This window comes from Gymnoscopelus braueri (assembly GCF_963280865.1).
Source record: "Gymnoscopelus braueri genome assembly, chromosome: 17".
Taxonomy (NCBI): Eukaryota; Metazoa; Chordata; class Actinopteri; order Myctophiformes; family Myctophidae; genus Gymnoscopelus; species Gymnoscopelus braueri.
In genome coordinates, this window is record NC_137617.1 from 39342439 (window position 1) to 39365953 (window position 23515).

The window sequence follows — 23515 nt, forward strand, 5'->3', positions numbered from 1 at the left end:
ACTGATCTTTTATTTTGCTGTTTTTTTCTAGAGACCGTCTAAATGGCGCCTCAGTTTTTAGTGCCACTGTGATGACGATGCAAAAAAATTGGGGGTGGATTGAATTATTTGGCCTACTGGCATCGTGCACACGAAATGTGCGGTCTATAGTTGGAGATTAACTCCAGACACACACACAGACAGACAGACAGACAGAGGCGAAAACATAATCTCCGTCATATTTTTAGAAAGGGAAGGTGTCCACTGACTTTTGGTCATAGGCTAGTGCATTATAATCTACCTCACCTATGATATAATGCGTTGATATGTACATGCCTCCATTTTCGGTTAAACATTTCCCTTGCAATAAATAATCTCCTTTCCAGATAAAATGGTCTTTGTCCGTCCCTGAGTGTGATGATGTGGAGATTCATCAGTGTCACTGCAGACCGATTCCATCGCAGGCTGCTAAGCGCTAATACATCATAATTTCCTTGGGCGCGTCCTCGGTAGGCTTCTGCTGCTCCTTCCTGTGCGTGTAGGCGGCGTGCTGGTACAGGAAGATGGACAGGATGGACAGGAGACAGAGCGCTATGTAGACGATCAGGAGGTAGTAGCCGAGCTGCATCTCGGCGCTCATGTTCGTCAGGTCCACTGAATCTGGGGTTGGTGAGTTGGCGTTGATGAAGTGAAGGGACAGGTCTTCAGCCATGCCAGTCAGGTGCACGTTCACCACGAACATGATGAGGACGACCAGACACAGGCACGCTGTGGAGGAAAAAGGAACTTATTATGGTCTTGAGTTTTTCGTTTTTTAATTTCTGTTAGTTTTCATTTGTTTTATAAGTGGGTTCGCTAGTTTAGTGCAGGGTATTTGTCAGGGCCAGGGTGAGATTCAAAAGTTCAGAAAACTTTTGAAAGTAGCTGATTTACAAGCTCGATTTCGGGATACATATACATACATACATACATAATGCCACGCTGTAAAAAAACATATTAATACCAGGTTGCTCTCTCCAGCGTCCCCGCACGGAACCAAATAGACCCGTGGTCCTGTACCCTTTCGCTCGTGGAGTAACAAATCGCTGTGTGTGTATGAGGAGTCAAGTCAATAGTTTGTTTGGTGGCGACGACCACACTTTTTTTTTGGTTCTGGGCTATGATCCCATAGCATGGGAGGACGCCCGTCGTTCAGAGTATGGGGAAGTCTCGGGGAAGTCTCCCCATTGGCTTAAAGGATTGAAGGACAGCCAATGATGAAAAGGTCGCTAGAAAGTGTTTAGAAAGTGTCGAGAAAGTGTTGAGTAGTTGATTAGTCTCTTCCTAGACCAGGCTGCAAGCAACCTGGTAAAAAATCTTCCGGTCAGTCTATTGGCAATTTGGCACGCCTCAAGTGTGTGCAGGAAGTACAAATGGAAGGAATCAACCCATTTCAGTGCATCTAATACTCATAAGATCGGAGTCATCCTTACCACTCATTGAGCTGCAAGCGTAGAAGCCGACCGGGCCCATGTAGTTCTCGTAAGGATTACTGACACTGTTGTAGAGGGAGATTAGCAGGCTGAGGACCGAGCACAGCATGCACACCACCAACAGGCTCACGGACAGAACATGCAGGATGAGAGGGGCTCCTCCTGTCGTCCCCAGCACTTCAAACACTGTGTGGAAAATTATGGAAAATGATGATTACTTTTTTGTGTCATTTTACCGTCCAGCTACAGTACTTTTAGAAGTCAGAATTAGTTGGCTCGCTAATTGTGAAAGTTCAGGATGTACAGTTTCATGACACGACTTTGACTCCAAGACACAAGGATTAAGTGGATTTTGTAAACGGTTAATGTAATGTTTAATGTAACCCTGACCTAATTCCTTCCACCCCACACAGCATCATCCTCAGTGTTACTTTTAACCAATTATTAAGTGCTAGTATTTTATACTTAGTCATATGTGCAAAAGTATTGAAAATAGCACATCTACAAGCTGACGACGCGTCATGATGCGACACATTGTGAGCAATAGGAACATTTGTGATTTAAAAAAAAAAATGAGATTCTTTTTTAACCCATTAAAGCTTTTTTTTGCGTTGGCTAATCAAAAATAGCAGATATACAAGCTCACAACCGCGTCACTTTGTGCTGCACTGCAAGCTTTACATCTGCTATTTTTTTTACATTTTAGAAAAAGTGTGAGAACTACTGATTTAGAAGGCATTTGCAGAATCGGCCTCAGGTCTTAATGGGATTGAAAGGGCATAATTGAACTGAGAGTTGAGAGTGTAAAAGTGGACCCAAACAATCTTTACACCCTCAGAGTCAAGTTAACTCTAAGGATTGTGCTGTGCACTATAATAACTATCTTTCATATAGCCTACTGTAGGTGTTCAGCTACATGAAATAGCATAGGGATTATTATTTCACTTCCTGTATTGGAGAATATGTCATATCACACAAACCTTTGTTGAATTTGAAGCAAATAACCACGTAATGGAATTGTTACGATAAAAGACAAATATCAATTACGTCGGGTCATAATTTACCTGCGAAAGGATCTCTTCCTCCATAAACTGGACAATTGGTTCTAAGAGAAATTCCATCAAAAAGATCCATAGAAATTTCTGCAGTGCCAGTTCCATTGGCTAGGGTGCCTTCACGCGGAATACAGTCGAAGGTCGTTTTAGCCCATAGGGTCGACATACAATATCCCAACAACCCAATAGCCCAGGCCGTCGCGAGCCCACTGGTCAAGAAATGGAGGATCTTCTTAGTGGAAGGCATTCTCTCTCTCTGTATATTCCAGTCACACTAAACGAGTGTTAAGAGTCCCGGTTTGGTTACAATCAACAACACGACACACTGCTAATCCACCAAGTCTTCCCTGAAAAGTCTTCCCTTCAGAGAGAGGGACACTATGGGCTGAAGGTATCATAAAAGCTTGATTGAGACTGACCTTTGGTCAGAAACGGGTGGTTGCCATAGTGCTATCTATGACATCATATTCCCCAAACAGCATAAAATGTGATGTAAGGTTTGATTAGAGTGGGAAACCAAGGGGATTAAGCCTGTGGAGTGTCTGCGGTGACGGAAGAAAGTACTACACATTTGTAATTATGTAAAAGTATCGATACTGCAATGTAGAAATACTTTGTTACAAGTAGAAGTCCAGTGTTCAAAATGTACTTGATTAAAAGTACAAAAGTTTTGACATCAAAATGTGCTGAAGGTACCAAAAGTAAAGGTAGTTTTCAGTTTTAGTTTTCAAGTTTTCAAATGTGTAAAATGTAAAATCCTTTGAAAATAGCTGATCTACAAATAGATAGATCTACAAGTCTACACGTGTATATCGGCTATTCTCAAATAGCCAAAGTATGTATAGGGCTTAAGTGGTTAAAGTCACTAGTAACTAAAGTTTTCAAATATTTGTAGTGGAGTAAAAAGTGCAATATTTGCCTCAGATGTAGTGGAGTAGAAGTAAACGTATTGAAAATTGGAAATTAAACCACTGAGTGTCTCTAAGCAGGATTCTTTTCGATTATTTTCAATATAATTGATATTTCATGGCATTTAGGCTATGTTGTTTTTTTAACACCATTACCAGCTGCTTGTACACAGTATGTACCTTTTAAGACACTTAAAAGACTCCACTGTGTGGGTACTATTAATTCAGGTTCTCACTAGATCTGTCACGATTACAACATTTAAGTTGACGATTAATTGTCATACAAATAATTGTGGTTAACGATTTAATTGTGTCTTTTTGGCATTGAACATTGGAACTGTCACGGTCCGCTCCTCAGCCCTTGGACTTTGTCTGTCTTTATTAGTTTTGGACTTTTACTATGTATTCATGTTCTATTTTGGTCTTCTAGCTCTGTGTAGTTTGTTGCCATGGTGTTCTGTATCTTATTTTTGTAGTATGGTTCCAATTGTTTCCTGTCTGCTTAGTCATCCGTACCTGTCTTGTCTAACCAGTGCTGTGATTCCCAGTGTTTCCACCTGTGTCCTCTTAGTCCCCTAGCCCAGTGGTTCTCAACCTTTTTTGCGTCAAGGACCCCCAAATTGACACATATTAGCCCACGGACCCCTATTTGAAAAGATATGCCAGGGACTCAACCATTTTGATTTCTTGGGGGTCCCGATCTACACTGTATCATCGTCATTTGTGTTCATTTAACTCTGAGAGTGTACAAATGGAACCAAATGATTTGGTTCCATTTGTACACTCTCAGAGTTACAGACACATAGGGGTCAATTTGGTTCTAACTATTAATTTGGCTGGGGACCCCCTGGAACCCCCTCAAGGACCACTGGTGGTCCCCGGACCACTGGTTGACAACCACTGCAGCCAAGCCTATCCCAGTGTTGATTGTCTGTTGAGTTCATATGTGTCTAGTTAGTCCTTGTCTATATGCCCCTGTGTGTTTAGGCCCCTGTCAGTTCGTCGTCATCTTTGATGTGGTCTGTTCCTTGTGTAAATCCAAGTTATTCTAGTCCTTGAGTATTTTTGAAGTTCCTTGTTCCTCGTGTGGGTTTTTCTTAATAAAACTTCTTGAATATTCACTGCTCAGCCTGTATCTGTCGTTCTGCATTTGAGTCCTACACCTCCTGTACCACACCTTGACAGGAACACATGAATACAAATGTATTTACTGTTTGCCTCTTAGGCTTCCTAATCAAAAATTGCAAAGGGCAGATATGACAAATAACTTATATATACAAAAAGAATACTGACATATTTAATAATTTTTCAACATGGAAACGATTATGCTGATTATTATTATTATTATTATTATTATTATTGACGATTATGACAACAAAAATAAAGAGTGATTATCTTAAATACTTGCAATTAGGCGATTATGTAATAATGGTGCCAGGCCTAGTTCTCAGGGTCAGACAGTGTTGTGTTGCCTAGACTCTTCATAGACAAGTCATCTCCCAGTGCACTCTGATGGTTAACCCATTGAGACCCTGTACTGAGGCCCATTCTACAAATGCCTTCTAAATCAGTGGTTCTAAAACCTTTTTGTGCCAAGGACCCCCCAAAAAATGATACGGCTCGGACCCGCATCTGAAAATGTTTTGTGCCAGGGACTTCCTGAAAAGAAAAAGATTGTGTTAGGATTTTATTTTTGAAGTGACTCGCTGTGAGCTTGTAGATCTGCTATTTTTGAATAGCCAACGCTAAAATAAAAAATTTCCCGGTTACTAGCGGGTTAAAGGAAGTAGTTTAGGTTCACAGCCTTGGCTCCAAAGTCCAGAATGATAAAGAACATAATCATAAAACATAATGCTCATTAATCATTAACACATCTTCTACCCAAGGATGTTTTACTAGAAAGGGAGTGATCCACCATCATTAACACCCTGTACAAACACCATGATATCAGACTATATACAGTCACATATAATGATGAAATAGATTGAATGTAAATACATGAGTGTGTTGTGTGAGATAAGGGTTAGATTAGGGGAAAGAGGAGACTCCTTTCCTTCTTTCTGAGTCTGACAGTATTACAACTTTGCTGCTGCTGCCCCCCTGGGGTGACATTATTATGTGCACGTGTTGTAATAAACAGTGGCGCCAGGCGGCTCCCTTTATCTACACTAGAGAACAGAGAGAGAGAGAGCTCGACTGAAGCAAAGAGAAAGATAGAGCGACATAGAGAGAGAGAGAGAGAGAGAGAGAGAGAGAGAGAGAGAGAGAGAGAGAGAGAGAGAGAGAGAGAGAGAGAGCGACATAGAGAAAGAGAGAGAGAGAGAGAGAGAGAGAGAGAGAGAGAGAGAGAGAGAGAGAAACAGAGAGAGAGAGAGAGAGAGAGAGAGAGAGAGAGCGACATAGAGAAACAGAGAGAGAGACATGGAGCGCGACATAGAGAAACAGAGAGAGAGAGAGAGAGAGAGAAAGAGAGAGAGAGCGACATAGAGAAACAGAGAGAGAGAGAGAGAGAGAAAGAGAGAGAGAGCGACATAGAGAAACAGAGAGAGAGAGAGAGCGACACAGAGAAACACACAGAGAGAGAGAGAGGGGGGAGAGAGAGAGAGAGAGAGAGAGAGAGAGAGAGAGAGAGAGAGAGGGGTTCTACTCTCGCTCACTGACAGCGCAGATATGTTCTCATAAACAGCTCGTTGGTCGTGGTGACAGCAGACAGAACAGACAGACAGACAGAACATCGTGTCAGTGTGGATGTAATGTTTTCACCGTCAAGGTGAGTGAGACCATTTATATTATGTTTCTATTATTATTGTGACATCTATCTCATCCCGCGCGAGCAGCAGACTGCTGTACATTGATGCGTTCGTTCTGTTTTCAGCCAAACGTTACGCAGAATGTAATGAACGCACCGGTCCGGCTGGCTTTATTACCTGTCTGTCTCTACTGTCTGACTGTCACACAGCAGTGTGTGGGATATTTATATTAATAATATCTGTATTATTGCTGTGATTTAAGACAGGTTTTTGCGTTTGTTGACTAGTTGATTATTCTTATGTGTTTGACATGATGATAACCATAGTGCCGCATGATGCCTCAAGCCTCAGTTTTACTTAGTTCTGTGCCGGTGTCAAATAATAGCAGATCTACAAGCTCACAACACGTCACGAATGTGTTTCGTTGTGAGCTTGTAGATCTGCTATTTACTGGCGCAGGCAACACCAGTGTGCAACTGATGCCTCAGTCTCCCCTGGTACAACCTCACTAGACTTTTGACAACCTCACTAGACTTCTGACAACCTCACCAGACTTCTGACAACCTCACCAGACTTCTGACAACCTCACCAGACTTCTGACAACCTCACTAGACTTCTGACAACCTCACTAGACCTCTGACAACCTCACTAGACTTCTGACAACCTCACCAGACTTCTGACAACCTCACTAGACTTCTGACAACCTCACTAGACTTCTGACAACCTCACCAGACTTCTGACAACCTCACCAGACTTCTGACAACCTCACTAGACTTCTGACAACCTCACTAGACTTCTGACAACCTCACCAGACTTCTGACAACCTCACTAGACTTCTGACAACCTCACCAGACTTCTGTTCTGACAGCCTCACTAGACTTCTGACAACCTCACTAGACTTCTGTTCTGACAACCTCACTAGACCTCTGACAGTCAATGTAGGTTATTGGAGCAAAAGCCGAGTTTCCTTTTCATTTCTTGTTTTGGTTGTTGGTTTTTCCTTCTTGTGGTGCTGTTGTTCTTGCCTGTATCCTCTGTATGCCCAGTGGTTCTCAAACTTTAACATTTCAAGGTCTCTCCTTTACTCTGACAGTATAGAAATGGACCCTAACGGGTCCATTTGGTTCCATTTCTATACTGTCAGAGTTACAGACCTGTAAGGGACCATTTAGACCCCCATAAAAGAACCCAGAGAGTCTCTGGAATCCACTTTGAGAACACACTGATGTAGCCTATAACTACTCCTGCTGCAAGGAGTCATCTTTTCTGTGTTCATTATTATTGCCAAACATGTGAAGAATGTTCGAAAGCTGCTTTTATCCCCCCGGTTTCACAACAACCTCCTTGTCATTGTTGTGGGCTCAGCTTTGTTGTGACTTGTCCTTCCAAACAGTGGCAACAACAGGCCACTAGAGAGGTATAATGGTATTATTGTTGAGTTTAACCCGGAGAGGGTATACAATTGTAACCAAATGGACCCCAAATGTGTCCATTTTTGGTTACATTTGTCTGACCGAGTTAAGGGATTTACTGTGTAGCCTCTTTCTTGTGTCTTTTAAAACAGGTAGACATCCTTGTGGTTGATTATGGACAGTGGTTGTAAAGTAACTAAGTACATTTACTCAAGTATTTTACTTAAGTACAATTTTGAGGTATTCTTTACTTAAAGAGCTGGTGCCATGTTTTTGCACTTTTTCTGTTTTTCATGTGTCTATGAGGTTGATAGAACTTCATTAAGCCCCCCGGTGGTGTTTTTTATGGTGTTTTATGTCTTCTCTGACTATTTGGAGTTTCTTCCTGGAGGCTGAAACCTTGAGGGTCAAACGTGCCAATAGAGAAAAAGCGCTTTAGTGACATCACAAAGCCATAACCTCCCCCTCATTATCATAACACAACAGGTGTGGGCATGAGGAGGAGGAGGGACTAGGACAGGTGGGTGGTGCTAAGGTGGTGGAGGAGGTGCTAAGGTGAGAACCAGGTATACTTAATGAACTGGAGGCGTGTCCACATAAAAACAAAATTTGAACACCTACTGTACACTTTTTTTTTGTGAAAAAAATCCTTACATAATAATAATACCTTTTATGATCAGGTTTTAGGGTTGAAAAATATCATGGCACCCCATCTTTAAGTGGAGTATTTCCAATTTTCAATACTTTTACTTCTACTCCATTACATCTCTGAGGAAAATATTGTACTTTTACTCCACGACAATTATTTTAAAACTTTAGTTAGCCTAGTTAATTTTTAGATTTAGATTTTTATTACTAAACATACATTGGCCACTTAAGCTCTATATATATTTGAAAATAGCCGATCTACAAGCTCATAAAGCGTCGCTCACAAAGTGATGCCAATACTCTTGAACACCAGACTTTTACTTGTAACAGAATATTTCTACATTGTGGTATTGATACTTTTACTCAAGTAAAACATTTGATTATGGTGCATTGCCAGTTCAACAACTTAGCTGTGCTTTGCTCTTTGCTGTAGGCTGCTCTGCTTTTGCATGTGATTATATACAATTAATTTACCGCAATTTCTTAATTCATTAAAAACTGCTATTGCTAAAAGCCCTATTCTATTCTGTTGAAAGTAAGTGGGACATTGGCTGCCTGCTTCTTCCCTGCCCTTGAATTAACTTAATTTTATGCTTAATTATGAGTTGATTATTACGGAAAGCGGAAAATGTACCCTCCAAAACAACAGTGTCAAGTCGGAGTCACATTTTCTATTTGTCTTAATTTGTCTTAATTGATTCCTAAGTGGGTGTGACAGATTTTGGGGACCATATGTTGTGCTGGTATTTTTGGCTGCTGTTGTAAGCAGACAATGTGTACACTATTCACAAATACAGAATGCACTGCCTGTGGGTATAGAGGAAAGGATAATTAACACGTCTGTCTGTGTAGCTATTCCCCCGAATTCCTTGAAGGATTTAAGGCGTTATCAGCGTTTAATTTGGCTTTCCACGTATCTGCAATATCCATCCAGGCATCATTCAATCTGTTGGCCTGTGAGGCAAGTCTTCAGTATTATGGAAAAACAAGAAGAAAGAAAGGACCTGGAATCTGACATGACAAACACTATAGCCAAGGGCTAGAAAAATCCTCCCATCCATGCTTGTTTCTTGGCAGCAGTTGGAAGTGTGGCAACAGTTAGTTCTTCCTGTTTCACACAGAGAACACAGTTGCCTCAGAAATGACTTGAACCGTGTTTCTATAAACCAGTGGTTCTCAATGTGGAGTCCGGGGACCACCTGCGGTCCAAATGGACCCTTACGGTATCTCTGAGAGTGTACAAATGGAACCAAATGGATCCTCACGTTGAGAACCACTGCTCTAAACCTGCCATCTTTTGAGTTCCCTTTGCATTCTATACTATTAGTCATCCTGCCTGGTCCCAGCCAGGTGCATGGATATGGATATACAGTAATACCCAAAGTACACAGACTGTAGTAGTCATATTGATGTTGTTTAGTTGAGCAAGTCCAAGGTGTGAGAGTGAGGAATTTTTGTTATTTAACCCTTTAAGACATCTGTGTCATTTTGGGATTTTAGCTAAAAAAGCATTATTTTACACTTTGGCTATTCAAAAATAGCAGAAATCGTGAACATGTGTGCAAATCTTTGAATATATATCTTTTCAAGCGAACATTTGTAACTCTATTCTTTGCTTCTGGGGTTCCCTGGAACTAAATATTTTGAGATGGGGGTCCGTGGCCAAATACATATACATTTTGAGGTCCTTGACATGAAAAAGTTTGAGAATCACTGACATAGAAATATACGTTTTTTTCAAAAAACTGTTAGGATTTAATAGACATTTAGTAGAATCGGCCTCAGGTCTTAATAGTTTAAACAACACGGCTTACTATACTCATTTAGTTTTGTTATAACATGTACAAATCACACAGCAGCAGCAGCCTTTATTCCGAGTTGCATCTCATTGCCACTGCTGCTGCCTACACATTGTTGTGTCAAGCTGACTGTCTGTGGTGCTTTCCATTTTTGTTGTCAGCCATGCATAGCTGGGATTACAAAATGGCAGATTTATGTGCTTGTTTAAAAAAGAAAAAAATTGCTTTGTGTCGTTTTGCACGTGGGAGTTGTGTACAACATGAACAGATGTGGTGTGATTGTTGAAGCCCACTGAGAGGTGCCCGGCAGGGCGGTGAGCTGTGCTTGCTTACCCAGAGAACAATGTCATTTACTGGGTAGAAACATGTGGTGTAAAAAGCAGTGGTTCCCAATCAGTGGGCCGTCACTATGTGTCCCGATGAGACACGTTTTGAGCTTGTAGATCGGCTATTTTCAAAAGATATTTATACATTTTATACTTTTAGTTAAGTAAAGAATATGACTATATGAGTGAGTACTTCTTCCATCACTACCTAAAACAACCCACCATCCCAGACCCCCCTCCTCCCTTCCCCGCCAGCCACTATAGTCACAGCTCCTCTTCCCCGCCACACATCACCTCGGGAAAAAAACACAGATTCACACTCATTCATTTTGTGCTGTCGAGGCAGCGACCCCATGCTGGGCTGTGCCACATTCTAGCCTACTTTGTGATACTTATTATTTTTTCTTTGTGGAATGAGCAGAGAGGGAACTAATAGACATAGGAGCAATTAGTGGTTGATACATATCTGTTAATCTGTAATGAATCCAGCTAGGGCTGCAACTGTTGATTATTCTATCCATTACTTTTTCGATTAATCAAATAATCGAGAAGCGTGCTATCTTCATATTTTATGTTTTATACAAATCAGCAACAATTTTAAATGAGTTAAAACATACTTTGTTGCTCAAATGCGTCACACAAAAGTAGCGAAAATACCCAACCTACAACCTCACAATGTGCCGCATCGCTTGTAGATTGGCTATTTTTTTTTACATTTTGGGACTTTGATTTGATTATTGATTATTATTATAAATTGATCTTTTTTTAAATAATTGATTAAATTGATTAGTTTGATGAACTCCAACCATGGGTTGAGTCCCAGTCAGACCTGTGTTTTGACAGAAAAGCTTAGCAAACAACCAGTCCTGTGTATCCTCTACCTGTGATGTGTTGCCTTAGTGAAACATTGCTCAAGCACATGATGCTATGTTGCAACTTTAGGCTTGTTTGTGCTTGCGGCTTATTCCATAGCAAGCCACGGCAGAATGCCTAGGGACTCTGTCATCATAAATCATGTAGTAAAATATCAACAAGATATGCAGAAGATTTGACATTTTTCTTTTTAACTCTTTTTAACTCTTTCCATGAATTCAAGGCTTCATGGCGTGTGTAATTGATAGAAAATAAGTACTTTTTTGGGTGAACTACTCCTTAAATCACAGGGATGTTCTACGGAGTTCATTGCTTGGAACAGCTGTATGTAGTTCAAGTGATATTTATTCAAAGAGAACAAAACAAAAGATATAACAAGATACAAAACCAGGGAAACCCTAAGGACACCAACAGAAGACATTGTATGTACTGTACGTTGCTGCTTCCTGCTTGGAAGACAGGAAAGCCCCCTTTAGCCCCCTCATTCACAGAGAGAGGGACCTGGGGAGGGGGACCTGGGTGGAAGGGAAGGCGTGTCACCATCAGAAGAAGAAAGGCCCTGAGGCTGGGAGCTATTAAACACATGGCCACGGCGGGGACGGCTTGCACAGCTGTGCAAACTGTTACCTGCTGCCCCTCGTTCCCCGTTCCTCTCCCCAGTGTCCCTGTTCAACGCAGAACGCACGCCCAGCGGCTCAGTCCCAATCTGGTCCATGCTGCTGTACCACAGCCTGTGTCTTTCTTCACACAGACCTCAGATCAGTCTTACAGATACTGCTGCTGCTGCTGCTGCTGCTGCTGCTGCTGCTGCTGCTGCTGCTGCTGCTGGGGAAGCCAAGAGCAATGACAGATGAGTGTCTCTCTCCGGAACTGGAACCAAAATAGGACAGTACTGTAGGGCTGCAACTATGGATTGTTTTCCTGGCGATTATTCTATTGATTACTTTTCCTGTATAATCGGGAAGTGTGTTTTATCAAAATATATACATCGATTAGTCCGACTAAGTGCTTGAGCCCTATTTCTTACGATGTTGTCCAACAGTCTCGCGCAGAATGAGCGAGACTGCTATTATAGCCGATCTACAAGCTCACATGGGAATAAATGAAAGCGTTATGAGCTTGTGCTATTATCGCTATTTTGAATATATCGCTACTTCCCTCCTAAAATCTATTTTTTTGTATTAGAATTGATTATGGATCATTTTCATAATAGATTAATCAATTCGTTTTATTAAGTGTTAAACTCCCGTACAGTTCTGTACGACAATCCATATACAAGGTGTGATTTGAACCGTGTGTTAGTTCACCAGCAGCTGCGCTTTAGGGCTCACTGAGGTCGTTCTCATCCAGTGTGGTAAACAGCTGGGCAGAGATCAAGGCCGTCCCTCCTCAGTGGCATCAGACGTAACCCAAGTTACCATCTGTTGTTCCAACCAGTGTTGGCTCTGTGAGGTATAACGGTATGGCCGGTAAGCACATGAGACGACAGCACAAAGAGGATATCTGTTGTAGAAAGATCAAAAATAGGATTAATCCTATTATTCTAAAGTTAGTGCTTCTCTTCTCTTTTTCCTCTCCTAAATGTTCCTCTCTCTCTACCTGACTGTTGTTGGGTTTTTTTTAGCACGAGAACATCTTGAGGACACAGTGATATTGGATACATGTGTTCTCCCTGTACTCTGGGCTCAGTAAAACAAAGTCTATCTTTTGTCTTCAAATGGGTGCAAAATTCTGTCGCTTTATTAATAACTGCTTATTACACTAGGCTGTAGGCCCCCTAATTCTTTCCCAACAGGGGATTCGGGGCCCTTAGGGGGTCCTCAGAGTTAGTTACTACAGGGGGGCCGCCAAATCTTTGTGTGATAGGAACCTTTATTTACATTAACCACTTGAACCCTAGCATATCCCTTTTCTGAGGGGAACATTAGCCAAAAATAGCAGATCTACAGCCGCACAACGCCTCGTGTCGCAAGGCATTGCGAGTGGTTAACCAATTCTAAGAAATGTGGCCATATTACACCCATTGCTTCTGGTTTCTAGTGAGTTTCGTGGTTAACCAATTCTAAGAAATGTGGCCGTATTACACCCATTGCTTCTGGTTTCTAGTGAGTTTCGTGGTTAACCAATTGTAAGAAATGTGGCCATATTACACCCATTGCTTCTGGTTTCTAGTGAGTTTCGTGGTTAACCAATTGTAAGAAATGTGGCCGTATTACACCCATTGCTTCTGGTTTCTAGTGAGTTTCGTGGTTAACCAATTCTAAGATATGTGGCCGTATTACACCCATAGCCCCTGGTTTCCAGTGAGTTTCAGAATTGATATTTTATGGTTAAAACAAAATGCATCCTCTTATTATTTTGACAAACCTCTGTAGTGCGTGGTGTCATTTCATCCAATCAGGAGAGAGAGAGACGCCATTTATCAGCTTCAATTTGATAGTTTTCCAATTTCAATTTTGTCTACTCGTTTAGTTTTTTGTGTAATCACTTCCAATTTCACTTGCTCATCCCGTGTCCTGTATGAGTTCTCTTTTCCTGTTTGGATTAAATTGGTATCTTGACCGGAAAATGCATTTTCTGTTTGTTTACCAAAGAACTAGAGAGGTGGGGAAACCCCTGTTACTGAGCAGAATATAGAGCTGTTTAACCCTTCATTTAACAAACGAATATCACTTACACTCACTTTAAGATTTTACTGATGACTTTTAAAGCCTTGCGAGGCCAGGCTCACTTTACATTTTAGATATCGTTGCTGTCGGGCAGAAACCTCTTATCTCCATATGTTTTTTTTCGTAAATGAATGCCCTACTTCATCATACTACAGTGTCACAGTGTGAAATCGCAGATCTATAAGCTCAAAACGTGTCGCATCACAATGTGAGCTTGTAGATTAGCATTTTTCTTTTGTGCTATTTCTGAATTTGAATCGTGAAAAGTAACAGTTTTGGAGATATGAGGTTTCCACCCGACAGCGACAATTATGCTGGTCCCGTATGAGCAGTGAGTGCAGCCTTAGATCTACTGACAGTGACAGGGCTCTCTTAGCTGTTCCTATAAAACTTGCCTCATCACCTGGGGGGGGATCGGGGCTTTTGTCGCCCACGCACCCCTAGGCTCTGTCTGGAACGGCCTGTACCTGAGGATCTAAGGCTGGCAAAGTCAGTCAGTGTCATCCTTTAAATCACTTCTGAAAACCTACTTTTGTATCAAGGACTTTTCAAAGTTTTTATTTGCCTCTTTTTTCCCCTGTTGTTCCCATTTTTCATGTTTGTCATAACCCATTAAAACCAGGAAAGCATCAATTCAAATCTATTCAAAAATAGCAGATGTACAAGCTCACAGCACGTCACTTCGTGCCATGCTGCGAGCTTGTACATCTGCTATTTTTGAAAAAAAATAAAAATCTTGAAAGTGTTTGAGAAATCTTGAAAGTGTGATCGAGAACTACTCATTTAGAAGGCATTTGTAGAATCGGCCTCAGGTGTTAATGGGTTAATTTGTTGCTTAAATTGATGTTGACCACATGAGTATTCATCTCATCCATTGATTATTCTACTGTTGTTGTTTTTTTTTACCTTATGGCTGTATTTTATCTTGTTGTTATAGAACACTTTCTAACCCTGTTTCGACGGTTCATTATCTGTTACCCTTATACTCAATACTGTTGGTTGCTTAGTTGGGAGGTTCGGTAAACCGGGGATCAGTCCTTGTTACACACTCTTCATAACTTGCTCTGGTGTAATGTAAACGAGCACAAGGCGTGCTGTAGTTAAAGATGAGAGCCTCTTTTTGGTTACATCCAGCGTAGGCAGACAGCCAATGATGTCATTCCGGCAACAGCTGCCCAGAATATGGGTGTATTTCTCCCCTCGGGCGACACATAGCTCCCTCTATTGTATTTCTGTCACTCATTACACGAGGAGCGCTCCTCCGCAAAGTACACACACCACGTCGGCGTTGCTCTCAGAAGACCAAGCTCTGAGAGCTTGACACAATGACCCCGGAGTTGCCTTATTACGAGTCTCGGAGGAAAAAAAGGGGGAAAAAATAACGTACATTGTTGGAATGCTTTTAAGATATGAGGTTATTGTTTGGTGTGTTTAAATTTGATTGAGACACTTAAAAACACCCAGTGATATCACAACGGCTTGTTTTCTATGTCCGATCGTTATATAATGATCAGCCGCTCTGCATATTTCATGTGATGTGTTGACGTGGGGGCGCCGTTTTCACAGATGTGTCACATTATTGGATTGTTTCTTTTAGGCCAAAGAACGTGTCGGCCCAATTCACCAGTGGTGTAAAGTAACTAAGTACATTTAATCAAGTACTATACTTCAGTACAATTTTGAGGTATTTTTACTTTAGGGGAGTAATTCCAATTTTCGGTATTTTTACTTCTACATCTCAGAGGCAAATATTGTCCACTACAATTACTAGTAACTTTAGTTACTAGTTACTTTGTAGATTTTGATTATTATTATAAAACATACATTAACCACTTCAGCCCTATATATATTTTGGCCATTTGAAAATAGCCGATCTACAAGCTCACAATGCGTCGCGATGAGCTTGTAGATCTGCTATTTTAAAATTTTGTATACATTTTATTTGAAAACTTGTGAAATGAGACATTCTGCATAATACTTAATTTTTACTTTTGGAACTTTAAGTACATTTTGATACCAATACTTTTGTACTCAAGTGCATTTTGAATACAGGACTTTTACTTGTAACAGAGTATTTCTACAATGCAGTATTGATACTTTTACTGAAGTAAAACATGTTTTTCTACCACTGGTCTCATTATTGGATTGAGACATGAGGGTTTTTAGTTTTTAGGCCAAAGAGAACGTGTCGGCCCAATTCACTGACCTGCTCCCGGGACTAAAAGCAGGGTGGAGCTTTTTAGAGAGATTAACTGCTCTGCACTCCATGGCCTGATTCACAGGGAAGTGAAAGTAAACACTTTGGGGTCTGACTTTATACTCAGCTTCAGTCCACTTCTTTTTATCTGAATGAATACCTTGAAAAGTAAACATTAAGGCCTGTATCTTGCGTGTGAATTCAATGGTCAGCCTACATGGCAATAGCATAGTTCTTAAAGGGATAGTTCACCAAAAAAAAACACGTTTTTTCTATTGATTAGTCACCCCATGGAGACATGATTTTTGTAGTTTTTTCGCATTCCTAAACCAATAATTTGATGACTAGCGGACTGGTCATCAAATGATTGGCTTAGGAATGCGACAAAAACTAAACAATATCCATGAATTCAAGTCTCCATGGGGTGACTAATCGATAGAAACAAAGTCTATGAAAAGTCATTCATTCTGTGATTCAAAATCACAGATCTACAAGCTCACAACGCAGCACGACACGATGTGAGCTTGTAGAACGGCTACAGTCGGCCAAGATATTTAGTGTACAGCGAAAACAGAAGGGGGACCTAGTATAGAGCCCTGTGGGACTCCGGCCAACTAAATTATAGGGTTTAAGTGGTTAATCACTTATACGACGACTAGAAAAAATAACCGATTTACCAAGCTCACAATTTTTCAAACGGTATTTTCTATTTAGTTTTTTTTTTACAAATTTGCACAAAATAAGTAAGCCGTGGTTAATATGGTTAATAAACCTTTGACAACCCCGTTACTGTGTTGGAGGAACAACAAAGTCAGCTATTTGTCTGTCTGCTCCTTGGAGGCTGTGCATGGCTGTAAACAACTCTGGGATGCGCTCATCATATATGCGCATGCTAAAAACGTCTCACCCACACGTTTCCTAGATAGCAGGGATCTTTATGATAATAAGCACGCCTCTGTACCGGAACGTAGATATGATGCAAACAATAGCAAAACCCAGGCATTAAATACCAACACTGTTTCTGAGGTAATTTAAGGCAATCGCTTCTTCAATTTAATTAGCGTTTTATAGCTAACCAACAGCCTTGACCTTGGTTGTTTGCACTCACTTCCAGCCACTATAAAATGAGATGGCCATTGATTCCTGCCTGCCTGGCCTGCTGCAGCAGCAGTTTGGCTGTGATCGAGTCTGTCACCTGGTGATGTAGACCTGCATATTGTAAAAGTCATTATCTCCTCCTTACTTACTTCCGCGGAACCGTCAAGGCCATATAAAGAAGGAAAGGACACCGTACATCACTTTCTCAGTCCGGCGTCTCCAGCTGGCACATTTTGTTGCGCTGTCTGGCAGGAAAACCGGAGGCCGAATTTGGTTCAATGGAATGCATTGAAGTCAATGAGCAGTGCCGGGTGGACATAAGCGTATGAATAAACACTGTTTATGAATGACTGCGAGCTTCGCAGAATAATCAATTCAGGAATATATAAGACACGTCACACATTGTTTTTTGATGTGCACACTATATACTTTTCTTTCAGGTATCTAAAGAGCACAGAGCAAGTTATTCTGACCAGCTGTCATCACGATGACAGACAGCCCATACTGCCCAGTCAGGAATGTACTCTGTAGTCTTTTGATGCCTCAATAAAATTATATAGTGTGGACATCGGAAAACAATTAAGATAGCAGAATCAGAACGTATGATATGTCTTTTATTTTCCTGAACTGATTATATGACAAAAGGTTGCAATCATCAACAAAAAAAATGGTTTATTCCATTGGTTCTCAAAGTGGCGTCCGGGGACCCCCAGGGGTCCTTGGAGGGGTACCAGGGGGTCCCCAGCAAAATGTGTTAATAAAAAAATATTTGCTTCTGGGGGTCCCTGGAACAAAGATATTTGAGATGGGGCTCCGCGACCAAATACATATCTTGACATGAAAAAGTTTGAGAACCACTGGTATATACGATATTTTCCTGAACTGGCAAAAAGTTGCAATCATTAAAAAAAAGTATTGTTTATTCCTATAGCTGGTCCAGTCAGCTCTCATTGACTTCAATGCATTCCACAGAACTTCCGGCTCCACTTGGTGCATACCATGGCTTATAGAACGTGTCCCTTCCTCCTTTACATAGCCTTGAGGCCCATAAACTATAGAGCAAAGGAGAGGAGTCCCATGAAGGTTACTCTCTGTACTTTATGGGCTTCATGTGTCTGTCCATCGCTGACATGCGTGTCTTGCTAATGCAGTGGATGGATCCTAGGATGATTTGTCTATTGCACGGTAATCAGCTTCTGCCAGATATATGCAGTTCTTTATGAATGCTCTTATTATGAACATTATCTCATATTGCTCTGACAGTCTTCCATTAACCTATTCAATCGGGGAACGCATACTGTGTCATTTTATATTTTTTTGCTATGACCATTATTTTATACTTTGGGCTATTCAGAAATAGCAAATCTACAAGCTCATAGCATGGCACCGAGTGCCACGCTATGTGCTTGTAGATATGATAATCTTTATTGAAAAATCTTGAAGATTTGTGCAAATCAGTTTTTTGGAAAAACAAAACGTATGTTGCTATAATATCAGCGGTTCTAAACTTTTTTCGTCATGTTAAGGACCAACCAAAATGATATATATGTGTCCGCGGACCCCCCCATCTCAAAATATTTTGTTCCAGGGACCCCCAGAAGCAAAGTGTATAAAAATGTATAAAGATTTGCACACATTTTCACGATTCTTTTTTCAAAAGATAGATCTGCAATTTTTTAATGGCCAAAGAAATCTAAAGTGACACAGATGCGTTCCCGGTCTTAATGGGTTAAAGTCTTCATTAAGTATATTCTATGAGTGCTTGGCTCATTGCCAGGCTCTCCCGGTCCGTCTCATATAACTTACTGAAATAAGCCTGATTTATACTTTTGTCTTACGATGATGTTGAGTGCTGAAAGTAGCCGATCTACAAGCTCAATGCGTTGACAGGTTGTCTACTTTCCGGCAGGCAACGCCATCATACGACTGAGCATGAATCGTGGGAAAAGTACTACATTGTTTTACTTAAGTAAAAGTATCAATACTGCAATGTAGAAATACTCTGTTACAAGTAAAAGACCGGAATTCAAATTGTAATTGTGTAAAAGTACAAAAGTATTTCTATCAAAATGTACTTAAAGTACCAAAAGTAGAGAGTACTCATTATGCAGAATGTCTCAGTTTTCTAATGTATAAAATGCATAAAAATCTTTTGAAAATCGGAGATCTACAAGCTCACAATGCGTAGCGTTGCATTGGGACGCATTGTGAGCTTGTAGATCGGCTATTTTCAAATGGCTGAAGTGGTTTTGTAATAATAATCAAAAATCTACAAAGTAACTAGTAACTAAAGTTTTCAAATCATTGTAGTGGAGTAAAAGTACAATATTTGCCTCTGAGATGTAGTGGAGTAGAAATACAAGTACTGAAAATTGGAAATACCCCAGTAAAGTCAAAATACCTCAAAATTGTACTTAAGTACAGTACTTAGTTACTTTACACCACTGAAATCCTTCTACAGCAGATAACGATTGTTCATTGAAAGATAGCTGTGTGTTTGTGTGAGACCGTGAGATACATAAAAAGGAAAAAAAGAAAATAATGGTTTGCTTGTGTCAATGTCGAGGCTGTTGTGGAAGGCTACAGTGATGAATGAATAATGCATGCCTTACTAAAGCGGTCCATTTCCCATTCATTCTCTCAGAGCAGAGCTAAACGGAGCCGTGTATGATCACTACCAGCTTGTTCATTCAATGATATCTCCGTTGTGTGTGTTCAGTTGCGATAACATGGTATGAATATCCGCGACTAACATTTCCCACTGTAAAATGCAACAATACTGTAATTCAGCCGCTTTCTCTTTTAATCATCAGAGGCACCGAGCCATTTGAAACCACATTAACCCATGAAGACCGGCAACGCATACTGTGTCATTTTAGATTTTTAGCTATAGCCTATAACCATTATTTTATACTTTGGGCTATTCAAAAATAGCAGATATACAAGTTCATAGCGCGGCACTGCCGCGCTATGAGCTTGTAGATCTCCTTTTTTATCGTAATTTTTTTTGCAAATCTTTGAATATATTTTAAACTACATTTTAACTCAAATCTTTGCTACTGGGGGTCCCTCAAACACTTTTTTTTCATATCAAGGACCCCCAAAAGTATGTATTTGGCCGCGGACCCCCATCTCAAAATATGTTGTTCCAGGGACCCCCAGAAGCAAAGATTTGAGTAAAACATTTTCGCCTTAAAAATATATATATATTCAAAGATTTGCACAAATTTTTCAAAAATAGCAGATATACAAGCTCACAGATGAGCTTATATATCTGCTATTTTTGGATATCCAACGGTTAACAATAATGGTTAAAGTGGTTACACAGATGCGTTCCCGGTCTTAACGGGTTATAGCGGTACAATATTGTAGCAGGTATAATTTAAATTACTTTTCGTTTATTCCTGTGATGAAGACCAGCTGTCTACAGAATGGGAAAACAAATTGAAATGAATTGATTCATTAACTCTTTAACAGCCCTGGGAGATGATGGAGCCGGCGATCTATAACCAATTTACCTTGATCCCGCCCACCTCTTTGAAATCACTATACCGCCGGCTCCGCAGGCTCGTTCATGTTCATCCGACTCCCGCTTGATGCGATCAAAAGGCTCTGTTGATGACAGTGACAATGGACCACATTATAGTTCTGTCTGTCTGTCGCTTTAAAGCTGATAAAGGGACGCCGGTGGCGTCACAGACGAAGGTCTTCTTCAGTGAACGCCGTACCTTTTTTTTCTCCACTGTTTGGGTGAACATGGTTCTGAACCTTTTCAGGCCGCCCGGGACCCCCCAAAATAATCCTATTTGAACTGGGGACCCCCCACCCTGACTGACAACCACTTGGAATTGTAGAAGTTGAGGCATTCCATTTAGTTTGAGTCAGTTCCACAGATAATTGTTGTGAAAATAGCCAATCTACAGGCTCTTGTTGGCCGCGGACCCCCACCTGGGAAAGATCTTGTGCCAGGGACCCTCATAAGAAAGATTTGTTGAAAAATGTAAAAGAAATGTCCAAGACTTTTCAAAAATAGCCGATCCGCAAGCTCGTGAGCGGATTTCAAACAGACAAAGTGAAAAATGGGGTTATATAATAATAACTCATTTGGCTGGGGAGCCCATCCATGGGTACCCCGGACAGCACTTTGAGAACCAGTGGGTGTAGAGCCACTGACATTGACTGATGCGATGAATGGCCGTGTCCAAGTGGAAAGCGGTGGGATGCCGCAGCGGTGCGGTGCGGACCAGCCGCCCACGGCCCAGGAAGAGCAGCAGTCAGACATGCCCTGCATCCTGATGGGCCTCAGGCTATAGCGCCACTGAAGTGCTAATGCATAGGAGAGAGGAGGAGGATAATCAGAGCGAGGGGGGGCTGTCTTCTCTGGATAATATATTATAAATGGCCCGGGGTTGAAGGCCAGCGCCGATCTGTGCGTCTTGGAGAAGCCTGAAGTATAGAAAGAAAACCTTTTAGAAGAAGCTAAAGAAACCGCCAGGAATGTCTCATCCCATTGGATTTCTGTCACGACGCTCAGGGATGTTAATTTCCGTTCACTTGGTGTGATGCACAGCTCTTCCTGTGGCAGGAAAATAAAGGGAATACAGGCACACGCACACACACACACACACACACACACACACACACACACACACACACACACACACACACACACACACACACACACACAGAGGGGTGGGGATTGCTTATGAAACTTACCTCCTTTCATAAATTCCCTTCCAAATCCATTTAGAATTTCGCTGTCCTCCTGCTCCATGCAGGAGGACAGCTTCAAAGCTCATTTGGCTATGTCAATTGTCAACAGACTTTAAAGGTGAGAATGATTATGTTTGTTGGCCGAGTAATGCAAAGAGACCGAATGGGCCCTACCTCAGAATCTCCCATTAATCACTTAAGCCCTGTTTTTGTGTATAGTACATAGTACAATGGTGTTGCACATCGAAAATAGCCAATTTTGCAATTTTTTATGCCACTTTTTGTCGCAGTCAGACTTTGCCTGTCTTGTCTAGGTGTTGCATTTCTATGTTATGTTCTTGTTAGTTGTTTTGGTTCTATGTTCTTGTCCTCCCCAGCTCAGACCCATAGAGAGAGAGTTCTGACACTCGCGTCCACTTCTTCGGGCCAGGTCTTCTACATAGCCTTCTATTGGCAAATAGTGACAAAGCCCTTAACCGGAAGTTTACGGAGTGCACTGGAGTCGCTCCTTGTCACTATTTTCAGTTACATGAACCACGTGACCGGCGCTGTTTTCTGCCCCCTCAGTGGCGTAACTCTCTAATACACGGCTCTGCCCCAGCTGTATCTCATGTGTAATCAGCCCTCTAGTGTAGTCTTGTCCCAGTCAGTCCTTGTGGAGTCATTGTATGGTGTCACATCATGTTTAGTGTTGTATCATCATGTTAGTTTAGTTTGTGACTGTGATGTTTTCTCTGTTATTTTGTATTAAATCACCCAATCTTGGGTGTTGAACTCTGCCTGCCTTGCTGTCCAAGCATTTGGGTCCCACTCCTCACCACACCACCAGATCGTGACACTTTTAAGTGGCTAATCCTCGTTGCAGATGATATTAAAACGTTGAATCACACGTGCCAGTGTGGTCACGTTGTCATCTGTTTACCATCGGATGACAGCTGCTACCCTCTTGTCAAAAGCAGCAAAGTCATTCATTTCTATCAACAAAGGCATTTAAAATAGTAATTTAGGATATAAAGTTTTGCTGTGCCTTTCTTTACAACCTTCAACAGTACAAGGCCAACGGAGCCTTTCGCTGCGGCAGAAGCTACGTGCATGGTGTGTCATAACTTGTGAAACACATTTGTCACCCTGACCTTCAACACTTATAAGGACTCTGTAGAGCAGTGGTTCTCAACCAGTGGTCCCGACTCCCGGGGACCACCAGTGGTCCTTGAGGGGGTTCCAGGTGGTCCCCACCCAGCTAGATGATGGAGAGTCGGTAACCAAATGGACCCTTATTAGATCTTGAACTCTTGAGCGCGTAAAATGAAACCAAATGGATCCGTAAGGGTCCATTTGGTTTCATTTTACACGCTCAAGAGTTAAATTATTGTTAAACATCTGCATTACTTCATTAAATAATTGTTATTTTCATCAACGTTTGCCTATTTATCTCTCCTGTTGGAACCACATCAATACAGCCTGGAAATGTGGACACATTTTTATCCAGCGATAACAACATTTTCAATGTTTTTGGGTCTGAGAGGCTAAATCTCATCAAATGGTGATGAATCCGTGGCTCAAATGCAGAATAAATAATGGACCTTGATATGAAAAGGGTTGAAAAACCACTGCTG

The 23515-nt window shown here is 41.2% G+C and overlaps 2 protein-coding genes across 5 annotated transcripts in view; one reads left to right on the plus strand and one right to left on the minus strand.

Annotated features, from left to right (window-relative positions):
• Positions 1–454: 454 nt before the first annotated feature.
• Positions 455–2753, minus strand: clrn3 (clarin 3; the record flags this gene model as incomplete). Its single annotated transcript, XM_080455769.1, has 3 exons — positions 455–747; positions 1452–1637; positions 2516–2753. 3 exons carry the CDS (start codon positions 2751–2753, stop codon positions 455–457), a joined length of 717 nt encoding a protein of 238 aa, XP_080311895.1.
• Positions 2754–6051: 3298 nt separating this feature from the next.
• Positions 6052–23515, plus strand: part of ptprea (protein tyrosine phosphatase receptor type Ea) — a 122981-nt gene continuing 105517 nt past the window's right edge. For all 4 annotated transcript variants that reach the window (XM_080456077.1, XM_080456078.1, XM_080456079.1 and 1 more), the window contains exon 1: positions 6052–6184. The gene's annotated coding sequence lies outside the window, so the exon portion shown is untranslated. The remainder of the gene's footprint in view (positions 6185–23515) is intronic.